The sequence below is a fragment of the Oryctolagus cuniculus genome, chromosome 8, assembly GCF_051225735.1.
Source record: "Oryctolagus cuniculus isolate XC-2025 breed Fujian yellow rabbit chromosome 8, ASM5122573v1, whole genome shotgun sequence".
Taxonomy (NCBI): Eukaryota; Metazoa; Chordata; class Mammalia; order Lagomorpha; family Leporidae; genus Oryctolagus; species Oryctolagus cuniculus.
This window is the reverse complement of record NC_142874.1, coordinates 29,069,540-29,082,352: the sequence shown is the minus strand read 5'-3', so window position 1 is coordinate 29,082,352 and position 12,813 is coordinate 29,069,540. Positions and strand designations below refer to the sequence as shown.

At 44.3% G+C, this 12,813-nt stretch overlaps 1 protein-coding gene and 1 long non-coding RNA gene across 2 annotated transcripts in view; one reads left to right on the top strand and one right to left on the bottom strand.

Moving 5' to 3' along the window:
- LOC103346233 (protein transport protein Sec24B) overlaps positions 1-12,813 on the bottom strand; it is a 151,688-nt gene that overhangs the window by 13,925 nt on the left and 124,950 nt on the right. Inside the window, exons 3-5 of the mRNA XM_089302220.1 lie at positions 12,617-12,707; positions 8,594-8,739; positions 2,030-2,140 (exon numbers count right to left, since the gene is read on the bottom strand). Of these exons, the coding sequence (XP_089158346.1) occupies positions 2,030-2,140; positions 8,594-8,739; positions 12,617-12,707 (348 nt within the window). The remainder of the gene's footprint in view (positions 1-2,029; positions 2,141-8,593; positions 8,740-12,616; positions 12,708-12,813) is intronic.
- LOC103346232 (uncharacterized) overlaps positions 1-12,813 on the top strand; it is a 42,115-nt gene that overhangs the window by 16,009 nt on the left and 13,293 nt on the right. The gene's annotated exons all lie outside the window — the stretch shown is intronic.

Sequence of the window (12,813 nt, the reverse complement as noted above, 5' to 3'; positions counted from 1 at the left end):
CTGCTTCTTTACACTTAGCACAATGCCTTTGAGAGTCATCCATGTTTAGATATTGATAGTTCATTCTTGTTTTAAAAAATATTGCTTGAGGTGGGTGCTGCGGCTCACTTGGCTAATTCTCCACCTGTTGCAGCGCCAGCACCCTGGGTTCTAGTCCCGGTTGGGGTGCCGGATTCTGTCCCGGTTGCTCCTCTTCCAGCCCAGCTCTCTGCTGTGGCCCAGGAGGGCAGTGGAGAATGGCCCAGGTGGTTGCACCCTGCACCTGCATAGGAGGCCAGGAGGAAGCACCTGGCTCCTGGCTTTGGTTCGGCCCAGTGCGCCGGCCATAGCGGCCATTTGGGGGATGAACCAACGGAAAAAGGAAGACCTTTCTCTCTGTCTCTCTGTCTCTGTCTCTCTCTCACTGTCTTACTCTGCCTGTCAAAAAATAAAAATAAAAATATTGCTTGAGGGGCTGGCACTGTGGCACAACAAGCTAAGCTGCTGCCTACAGTGCCAACGTCCAATACTGGAGTGCTGGTTTCAGTCCTGACTGCTCTGCTTCCCTGCAGCTACCTACTAATGTGCCTGGGAAATAAAGCAGCAGCAGATGACCCAGGTACTTGGACTCCTACTACCCATGTGGCAGATCTGGAAGTAGCTTTGGGCTCCTGGCTTCAGTGCAGACCAGCCCTGGCTGTGGTGGCCATTTGGGAAGTAAAACAGCAGATGGATGATCTCCTGCTCAGTCTCTCTGCCTCTGTCACTCTCCCCTTCAAATAAATAAATCTAATAATGAATTAATTAAATAAATGTATTAGTAACAGGCGAAAAACAGAGACAAAGAGCTCCCATATGCTGCTTTACTCTGCAAATGCACACAGCAGACAGGGTGGGCCAGGGCCCAAGCAGGAGCCAGAAACTCACTGAGTCTTCCACCTAAGTGGCAGGTACGCAATGACTTAGGCCATCACTGCTGCCTCCCAGCATCTGTATTAGCAGGCAGGCAGAGTCAGAAACTGGAGCCAGGTGTTCCAATGTGGGATGGGATGCAGGCGGTTTTTTTTTTTTTTTTTTGACAGGCAGAGTGGACAGTGAGAGAGACAGAGAGAAAGGTCTTCCTTTGCCGTTGGTTCACCCTCCAATGGCCGCCACGGCTGGCACGCTGCCACCGGCACACCGCGCTGATCCAATGGCAGGAGCCAGGTGCTTCTCCTGGTCTCCCATGGGGTGCAGGGCCCAAGCACTTGGGCCATCCTCCACTGCATTCCCTGGCTACAGCAGAGAGCTGGCCTGGAAGAGGGGCAACTGGGACAGAATCCGGTGCCCCAATTGGGACTAGAACCTGGTGTGCTGGTGCTGCAAGGCGGATGATTAGCCTAGTGAGCTGCGGCACCGGCTCAGGATGCAAGCATCTTAACCACAATATCAAATGCTCTTCCCTGGTTCATTTCTTTTCATTGCTGAGTATTCCATTCTATGGCTAAAAAATACTCTCATTAGTTGAGTCCATCAGGTTTTCACCAGTTTTCAATTATTCTGAATCCCCTAAAAGATTTTTACATTAAGAATGAACATAAAATATAAGAACAGTTTAGGGGACTGGTGCCGTGGCATTGTGGGCTAAGCCTTGGCCTGTAGCACTGGTAACCCACAGGGGCACTGTTTCTAGTCTTGGCTGCCCCACTTCCCATCCAGCTCCCTGCTAACAGCCTGGGAAATAAATGGAAGATGGCCCACATGGTTGGGCCCCTGCATCCATGTGGGAGACCAGAAAGAAGCTCCTGGCTCCTGGCTTCAGCTCGACCCAGCTCCAGCAGTTGCAGCCATTTGGGGATTGAACCAGTGGATGGAAGACTTCTCTGTAACTTGGCCTCTCAAATAAATAAATAATTTTTTTTAAAAAAGAGAACAGCTTAATTCATAACATTAAAAGGAAAATGTAAAACATACTTTTTAAATAAGGAGTTTATAGGATGAAAAAATCAGCTGTGTTTCAGTTTTTAGGACAGAAAAATTTATTTCACCTGTTCCGTTATGTTTTACTCACCCATATTTGCTAGAAGGCAGATGGCAGCTTGAACATCCACTCCTGCATATACATCTGCTAGTGAACTTACCACTGGCAAACAAAGCATATGCACTCTAATTCTCTGCTCACCTAAACAAAATGATGAACAGATGCCATTGCACAATATATTAAACCAAGAGAGGGACAAAAAGAACAGATCAAAATTTTACTCAAGTTATTCTGACTAGATGAGTTCACCCACAGGATTTTGAAATGTAAAAAAGTTTACAACTAATATGTTTTAAAGAAAAATGAACTCTCTCAATATCTGAAGACACATGATGAATCTATACTGTATTTCATTTCTAGCTGGGCATTAGGTTCTAGTTTTTATTTTAATTTCATAATAATTATACCCAACAGACATTTTAGACTGTCAAATAGCAGATGAAGACCTGAATTGCTATAGTTTTCTATTTTATAGGGAGCAAGAAATATTGCAAAGGATGGCACAGCTGGATTTACCACAAGTTTCAACCAGAAATAATTGATCCTAGAGAATGCAAGTCTTCTACAAATGAAAAGAGTATGTTACTAAAGACTCAAAAGTGAGCATTAAGAAAGGACAGAAGAAACTAGCAGAACTTATATTTGATTAATGCAAATGCCATTACTTGGTACTGTGCATTCATTTTTTTCCACACCCGAAAGAGTGTGTGTCTATTCCTGTGCAGGCTATATTTCATTTCTGTTAACATTACCTTTGCTTGATGTATACAATAGGGCTGTTTGAAAGCACACTAAGGAAGTATCTGTCAAACTTTCTTCAATTGACAACTGCACTGCAAACTCAGCATCAGGACTGATGTTGGCAAGGGATAACAAGTCAGTGGCTCGGACAAAGAAGTTTCCATGAAAAGTGTGCATTGAAAGACTTAGGAGGAGAAAGCTCAATATGAAAGAGAAAGTAACAACATTTCACCTAAGCTAAAGTTACTTTTTTAAAAAAAATTATTAGTTTCACTTCAGTTGAAAGGCAGAGATAGAGACAGAAACAGATCTTCCACCTGCTGGTTCACTCCCCATATGCCTGCAATGGCCAGGGTTGGGCCAAGCAGAAGCCAGAAACCCAGAATTCAAATCTGGTAGCCCATATGGGTGTCAGGGATCAAAATACCCGAGCCATGATCTGCTGCCTCCCATAGTGTAAATCAGCAGGAAGCCAGAATCAGAAGTGGAGCTGGAATTCAACCCAGGATTTCCAATACGTGATGCTAGCAACCCAAGTGGCATCTTAACCACGGCTCCAAATACCAGCCCCCTGAAGATTTTTTTAAAAAAGATTTCTTTATTTGAAAGGGAGAGTCAAATACACACACACACACACACAGAGAGAGAGAGAGAGAGAGAGAGAGAGAGAGAGAGAAGGACAGAGTCAGAGAGATCTTCTATATGCTGGTTCATTTCCCAAATGGCTGCAATAGTTAGGGCTGGGCCAGGGCAAAGTCAGGAGCCTAGAACTCCATCTGGGTTTCCCACATGAGTGGCAGGGGCCTAAGTACTTGGGCCACCTTCTGCTACTTTCTCAGGAGCATTAGCAGAGAGCTGAAGAGAAGCAGAGCGGTCATGACTCAAACCAGCACTGCAAGACAGAACGCCGGCCTCACGAGCAGCAGCTCGGTTTGCTGTGCCACAACACTGGCTCCTAAATTTACTTTCTAAAGTCAAAGATGCTTCTCACTTTGAACCAAAAGAATCTCAGGAGAGTAAAGTTAGAGTGTAGGCAGAAGGTTCCAAAATACTAATTAAGTTAGTATTATGTTAGTTTACAGGCACTTAGAAAGTCCACCATCTATCTTTTATTGATTAACCACTATATGTTCACAATAAAATGGGAAAAATAAAGCATTAGTAAATTTTTAATATTTGAGTTAATTAGATTTGGGTCTAGCATAGATATCCAGTTACCATTTGAACACCATTTCCATTTGAAAATATTCTTTGAATACCAACTCTGGACACTGGTATCAAGTCTCTTCCCACTATACTGTCAACTTGTTCCCTGACCCCATAGAGAGAGAGAGAGAGGGAGAGATGGAGAGAGATTGATTCCAGCAATAGCAGCAATATACACAAGATATTTGCCATGGATATTCAAGCGACAGGTAACATGTAAGTAAGCTGCCACAGTTTTTAATGTATATGAATATCAAAAACTCTCATTCTTTTACTTTTCTTAGACCCAGGACATGTGTTAAATTAAATTAAAATAACGGGAATACATCAATTAAAAGAAAAGAGATTTGCACATTTTGGAAAGCCAGAGCTAAGCAGAACAATATTGCCTGATTATCTACAGTAGTCAACTTTTTCTGTATCAAAATACATTACTTTTTAAAATAATCAAAGAAGGTTGTGGTCTGGCACAGTGGTCAAGTCACTGCTTGGGATACATAAACCCCACATCAGAGGCTCTGTGTTTGAGTTTTGGCTCCACTTCATATACAACTTCCTATAATTTAAATGTTAGAAGATCGCAGATGATGGCTCAAGTAGTTGTGTACCTGGCACCCACGGAGGAGACATGGTTTCAGTTCTAGGCTCCTGGCTTTGGCCTGGCCCAAAACTAGCTATTGTGGGCATCTGGAGAATGAATCAACATAGGGAAGATCTCTGTCTCACGCTGCATTTCAAATAAATAAATAAATAAATAAATAAATAAAAATAATCAAAAAATATGAATCATTATTTCCGATGTAGCACCAGGCACTTAATAGTTACTCTTAGCTTGTAAGATTGTCCAACAAAAACTAGTTCACTGAAACTCATGAAAAATCAAAAAAGGGTCCTGCCACATCACTTGCAAAATATAGCATCACATTGTCACAGTCTCTGAACCACAGGACAGCATTGTGCTATCCTCTGGCTTCTTTTCAAATTAAAAATTCCTCAGAGGCAAGGCTATTTGGCGCATATACAGCATATACAGAACATTAGCTAACAATATCTTCTAGGGCTAAGGCTGATCACAGCCTGGAGTCTGAATTGGCTTTCTTTTTTTCCTACTTTTTTAGTTTATTTTTATTCTTTTACTTTTCATTTCATTTGCAAGATAGTACTTTCAACCGGTATTTTTTTTTTATTTTTTATTTTTTTATTTTTTGACAGGCAGAGTTAGACAGTGAGAGAGAGAGAGAGACAGAGAGAAAGGTCTTCCTTTTCTATTGGTTCAAACTCCAATGGCCGCTACGGCCGGCACACTGTGCCGATCCAAAGCCAGGAGCCAGGAACTTCCTCCTGGTCTCCCATGCAGGTGCAGGGCCCAAGGACCTGGGCCATCCTCCACTGCAGTCCCGGGCAACAGCAGAGAGCTGGACTGGAAAAGGAGCAACTGGGACAGGACCGGAGCCCCAACTGGGACTAGAACCCAGGGTGCCGGCGCCGCAGGCAGAGGATTAGCCTAGTGAGCTGCAGCGCCGGCCTCAACCAGTATTCTGCACAAAATTTTATGTTGGTTTCAAAGTATATATTTAATGAAGAAATTTTTAAAAGGAAGCCTGTTTGTAGCACATAATTTTTTAAAATGTTAGATGGTTTGACATAAAAGTTAGCACTAAAATCAAATAGGTTTGAAACTGAGAATTTAAAATGAATATTCAATGGTGAAAAAATTATAATATTTAGTAAATGAAAAGCTAAAACACTAGTTACTTCTACTGTATTTAGAGGAATATTATTATAGTACATATTTAAAAAATCAGTGTAACCAGTTTTTTTTTTTTAAACAACTGAAATCCCTTTTACAGCTAAGTTTTTTTCACCCCCGCTCCAGAATATTCCTTCAATTTGGAATCAGCAACTGAAAAAGCATTTCCAAAAGCCATGAATACAGAACACCAGGATTCTGGTGAAAACAGCAACAGCACTCTCAGGATTCTGGTGCCTAGTGAAAACAGCACAGTGAGAACACATGCAAGCAGTAGACTCCACAGTGACTGCTGTCCTGTGCCCTTTTAGGTCCTGACTGCTACAGTGCTTTCCATTTTCTCAGAGAAGGAGATACCTTCTTTGTCAGACCTTCTGCAGCAGAGACCTCAGTTTGAATCCCCACTCTGCTAAATTTAGCAGTTTCTGTGATCACAGGTAAATGATATTTCACTTGTGCAGGACACAGTTAATCAGTAAAATGGACTGATTATCTCTGCTTTGCAGGATTGCTGAGAAGGATCAATTGAGCTAAGAACACAATCTCATGTTGGTAATGAGCACTAGTATTTTTCCATGTACCATTTGCTAGACACTATTCTAAATTTATGATGAATATCTTGAACCTTCAAAACAAGTACATAGAATTGTCACTACTATTACTTTCTTCTTACAAAAGAGTAAACTGAGACTCAGTTGAGAAACTTGCCTAAGGGCACAAAGCTGGTAAATGACAAAGTCAGAATTTGAAACAAAACAAAACAAAGAAAGAAGCTAGAAAAACCAACCAAAAACCCAGAGAGACAGCTCTTTTGTGCTTATTGGCACACAGCAGGTGCTCAGGCATGTCAGGAATTATTAAAATGTAACTGCACTTACTTGAAAACTCGGGAATTTTTTAGACTATACTATATTTAATAAAAAATTAAACAAGATGATAGGAGAAAAGCCATAAATGCCGCATCTATTTTCATCTCCCTTTTCTCAATCTAAGCGAATAAAAATTTCAACAACTGCACCTTCCTGAAAGTAGAACAAAAAGTAGAACAAATTAACATTAGATGAAATAACACATTTTTGAAATCTGCAAAATAAGGACCAGGAGATAGAAAAGTGTACATAGGAACTGAATAAACAATAGTGTTAAATGTAAAAAAAAAATCAGGGCCTGGGAGCAATAACCCCTCAGTAGCATTGAACACTCACTGCACTCAAATCTTGGTTCCTAAAGTACCCTTCCCCTCTAAAGCAACCAAGACTTAGAGAAATGCTCACTCCAAGGTTGAAGCAAAGGTTAAGTAGCAAATGAGCTAGGGGCATTATGGTAGCCTAAAAGAACGTAAAGCAAAGGCTGAACGATTCATGGAACTATCTTAAGATAATGGAGCTAGTGTGAAGGAGCTACTACTGGCCAAATATGGCCAAATATTAAAATAACTCATGTCAGTAATGAATTATAATCCACTGAATAAAACAAAAAGTAATCAATCAATTTGCACCTAAAGAAATCAACAAAAGAGAAGGAAAAGAATTTGTTACAATAAAACCCCAACTCATCAATATAGAATATCAGAGGTTAAAAATCAAACCTAATGGGTGATATTTTAGGAAAGAACAATATTACTTACAAAGTCTTAAACCCTTCTCTGCAATTAGTTATTAATTTCAAGGAGGAGAAATGGTGGAGAAACCTGGCAGGTAACACCTTATTTATCAAATGATCAACAGTATTCTCATCAAGATGGGAAAAAAAGCTGTTATTTTGTGCCTCAGAAAGGATACTCGGGCAATGCCAATGATAACACTACCCTAAAGGGCATAATCTGAATCCAATCACAAGGAAACATCAGATACACCCAATTTGCAGGATAGTGTGCCCCCCCCCCCCAAAAAAAAACCTAGCCTGTGTTCTTTGAAATGTCAGGGTTAAGAAACAGAATGGGGCCGGTGCCGCGGCTCACTAGGCTAATCCTCCGCCTAGGGGCGCCGGCACACCGGGTTCTAGTCCCCGTCGGGGCGCCAGATTCTGGCCCGGTTGCCCCTCTTCCAGGCCAGCTCTCTGCTGTGGCCAGGGAGTGCAGTGGAGGATGGCCCAGGTGCTTGGGCCCTGCACCCCATGGGAGACCAGGAGAAGCACCTGGCTCCTGCCTTCGATCAGCGCGGTGTGCCGGCAGCAGTGCGCTGGCTGCGGTGGCCATTGGAGGGTGAACCAATGGCAAAAGGAAGACCTTTCTCTCTCTCTCTCTCTTTCTCTCTCTCTTTCTCACTGTCCACTCTGTCTGTAAAAAAAAAAAAAAAAAAGCAATAAAGTAATATTGCAACTAACAAAGTGATTCTGCCTGCAGGTGCTGTGGGGTTTGCTGGGGACTCCTCACTCACCCAGCACAGCCACCACCCTGTGGCTAGTGAGTAAGCAATCACTATTTTCTCCTGTCTTTAGATGCCTGTGCATGGTTCCAACTGTTCCTGCAGGGGCATTCCATCACACCGCAGGTGGAACTGGGAGGCTGAGAAATGTCACCTCCCTGGGGTCTGCAGAGAACCCACTTTCCTAATCACCACAACTACCACAAGATCAAGTGTGACAGAGAGAAGCACCTGTGCCAGCAAGCACAGCCCACCCATCACACCCATCGTGTCTACCCTCACACGGCACAGACTCACGTGGCCCTCAGCCCATATCTCCACTACATTTTTGCTCAGAGAAGGAACTGAGGAAACTGGCAAGATGTGCCACAGTCCTGCCTTCAGAGTCCCAACTCCAGATTGCCCAGTGGAGTTGGGGCCAAGCTGAAAATCGGGCAATCCCTAAAGGTCTAGGCTTGGGCCCAGCAGAGACACATGCACCCAGGCCAGTCGAGGCTCCAGGACCCTCCCCTGTGCCCCACACTCACTCACCGATCATGCAGCTGCCTTGTGCCCTCAGGGCCAAGCACGACACGGCAACTGGGCATCCAGCTCTGGCCAGGCATGTGGAGCAGCTGATGACACTGTGTACAGGTGGGATGCCTCCTCTCCAGCAGCTGCTGCGATGTACCTGGAGCCTGAACAAAGTTTGAAAGAGTCAGGAATGGGGCAGAGGGTCTGTGTCCCAGCTCGGCCCCGCTGTGCCCCTTGCTACCCTGCACATCCCTATGCTCCCATGGTAGCACGCCTCTCCACCAGCCAAGCTGCAGACCCTCTGGCAGACACGCTCCTGTGTGGGTTTGTCTTCAAGACACTGGCTGACCAAGGAAGGCCAGGTGCCCACAGAAGGCTCACAGATACTCACATGCCTGACAGCCAAGAGCCGCAGTCCCTTGGCCCCTCCCTCCTCACCTGGGGGCCACTGGGACTTGCAGCCCTGGCTCACCAGCTGTGGGAGGCCAGCCCCTTGATCAAGCTTAGCGCACATGCTCAAAGACTGGAACCCCAGAGCTTCTGCAGGATGTCTGCATAGCTCGTGCCTGGGGCCCTATCCTTTCCAAAGCAATAGTAGACAAAACATCTCAGTTTCTTGAAAGAGGCTGCTTGGCCTCCCCTGGTGAACAGTCCTGGATACATTGTTTTGCAAAGCTGAAATGTAAGTTTTCCAAGATCCACCTTTGGTAAAGAAAAAAATAAGTACAACAAGTGTCATGAGGGCTTTGTTCTATCTGGAGCAAGACAATGTAACAAAATACATTCCTCAGGAACTTTCTCCCACAATTAGGGAAACACTGTGTATCACGGAGGCAGAATCAGAATTCAGTGGGGCAATAGCACACACCCAACCATCTATTTGGTTTCCCAGTCGATGCTATCACTGCTGTGCTGGAGAACCTCCAAGACAAGCTGAGATAAACTAGAAAATCAGGTAAAACAGGAGTCAAAGAACTGCGAGCAGAAACATCCTTTCTGGATGACTTGATCCATTTCCCATCTCCTAGCCACAAAATCCAGAAAATAATAAGAAACCTGAAAATTAACACATTGGCTAGGCATCTTAATCGCTCACCTAACGGGAGATACCCACCTGGTGGTTCACCCATCCTAGAATCAGAATTCAGCCAGCTACGCTCGTGACTCCTGGGACTGTACGTGATACCTCCGAGCACATATACTTCTTTTTGTCAAGATTTATTTATTTGTAAGTCAGAGTGACACAGAGAGAGGAGAAGCACAGAGAGGTCTTCCATCCTCTGGTTCACTCCTGAATTGGCCGCAACGGCTGGAACTTCACCAATCCGAAGCCAGTAGCTTCTTCCAGGTCTCCCACACAGGTGCAGGGGCCCAAGGACTTGGGCTATCTTCTTACTGCTTTCCTAGGCCACAGCAGTGAGCTGGATCAGAATGGAGCAGCCAGGTATCAAACCAGCGCCCATATGGGTTGCCGGCACTTTAGACCAGGGCAGTAACCCACTATGCCACAGTGCCAGCCCCTATACCTTTTACAATATACAATTTGAAGTACACTTATAACATACAAAATACAATGTATAATACTTACAAAAACAATTTATAACAAAATATAGCATTTCATTGGTAAGATACAATATAATATACGATTTGTACTTCCTTCCATCTAGGTCCTAAAGGCCCGAGTGTCCCTGACATGTGGCCGGGACCTGTGGCCAACAGAAGATCAGGGAGACTAAAATACAACTCTTGAAAACTCAGTGGACCTGACAAAACATGTATCCCCAGGAAACAAGGAAAAAAAAAAAGAAAAGACTCAAGGGACTTAACCACAGAAATGACAGAGAGTACACTACTACCAACCTTACCAAAAACATAATATATATATATATATATATGTGTGTGTGTGTATATATATATATATATATATATAAAAGAACACTATGGAAACACTAAGGCACAAGAATTTGGTGACCCTAGGTACTCTTAACACTTTATAAGCATTCAACCACCTACCTAAAAACTTTTCATAACAAAATAAATAGCTTTCGGGGCCACCGTTGTGGGTCAGTAGGTTAATCCTCTGCCTGCAGCACCTGTATCCCATATGGGTGCCGGTTCTAGTCCCAGCTGCTCCTCTTCTGATCCAGCTCTCTGCTATGGCCTGGGAAAGCAGGGGAAGATGGCTCAAGTCCTTGGGCCCCTGCAGTCATGCGGGAGCCAGGAAGAAGCTCCTGGCTCCTGGCTTCAGATCAGCACAGCTCCAGCCATTGCGGCCATCTGGGGAGTGAACCAGTGGATGGAAGGCCTTTCTCTCTGTCTCTCTCTCTCTCGCTGTCTGTAACTCTGTCTCTCAAGTAAATACATACATACATACAATCTAAAAAATAAATAGCTTTCTACCATTTTACTCTGTGGATGCAGCAGAATTTGCTACTTATATATTATTCTTTTCCATGTATATATTATTCCTAACTTCATTTTTCCTCCCTCATCAGAAAGGAAGACATGCTCAGTTTTGAAAAACTGTAAATCACAATCATTCAAAAAGGAGAGGATAAAAGCCACCATAACCCCTTCACTAGAATGAGCATGCTAACATGGAGGATTACCTTCTGTGCATTTATCCCATTCTTCATTACAACTAAGGTGACTTTAAACATCTTTGCACGTGAATGTTTGCATTTTTATTTCTTCAGAGTAGAAGATTGCAGAATAAGTGGATCATAAAGCACTAACTGTTTTGTGATCCTAGAATGTAATATCTAATTTCCTTTGGGAGCATTTCTTTCAATGCTGTTTTTCTCAATGCAACCCCAGATTACTAAGAGTCTGAAGCTAAACAAGCAACTCTTAAGGTTCCAAAGCAATCATACACACATCTGACATCCTAGGAGCAGTGAGTCTCCCTTTCCATGCTCACAGCCCAGGCAGGCTGCCAGGTGTCTTCCCTGCGAGAGCCCACAGGCGGAAAACTCCACACCTCCTGGGCTGAGCTCACTCACTCCCTTCTTCCTTCTCCTGACAGGCCAGCACCACTAATCACCAAGCATTAGAACTAAGAGTTATCCTGAACCACCAATGTTACCTAAGTTCAATTGGTTAAGTTGTACCAGTAGCTACAACTGAACTGTCACTAAGGCCAACTGGTCCTATTTCACACAGACCTTGCACATCCTCCCCCTGCACAGCCACTGTCCCAGTTCAGAGTCTCATCGTGTCACCTACATAACTGTAACAGCTGCTCCCAGAAATTCACTCTGGATGTAAATCTATCCCAATCATCTAAAATAAAAAGTCATACCATTCCATCAACATCTGTCCTTACACAACCACAACCACACACACAGGAAACTCAAGGTATCCAAAACCAAACTGCTGATTTCCCCATGAAACCACTTGCTCTGGCCCCCTATCTGCCCCTGCAATAACTGACCCACCATTTCACCAGCAGCTCAAGTCAAACCCTAGCATCATTCTCACGCCTTCATTTCCATCAAGCCATCAGTGCCACCTGTAAACTTTCTCCACTTCTCTCCATTTTCAGCCTGAGCAGATGTGAGCTAAGCAGATTTGAAGCAGGAGCCTGCAGCTTCCTCCAGGATTCCCAAACAGTTGCAGGAGACTAAGGACTTGGGCACTCTTCTACTGCTGGGCCAGGCCACAGCAGAGCTGGGACGGAAGTGGAGGTGCTAGGACTTGAACCACCACCCCTATGGGATGCTGGTACTGCAGGCAGCAGCTTCATCCACTCTGCCACGGCTCGGCCCACCCCCACCCCCAAATGCCCAGGTTGTTCCACTCGTGATCCAGCTGGCTAACAAGCCTAGGAAAGCAGAGCAAGAGGCCCAAGGACTTGGGCACCTGAACCCACACTGGAGTCCTAGATAAAGTACCTGGCTTCTGCTTCAGCCTGGCCCAGCCCCAGGACATCGTAGCCACCTGGGGTGTGAACCCATACACTGAATCTTTCTCCACCACTGCCTCATCTATAACTCTGCCTTTCACACCAGTCTTTAAAAAGAAAAAAAATCCAGTACTTACCATGAGGTGTCAGAACCTTGGACAGGCTGGAACAGAGCACAGAGGAATTCCTGGGGTTTCTCTAAGCTTCTTTCTAGTCCTTGTGTGCGGTCTGTGAAAATTCACCGGATTATGTGCAATTCATGAGAGTGCCCCAGGCCAGTTTTCCCGCACACACATTACGGTTCAGAACCACCCAGAGAAGAGAGGCCGGGAGT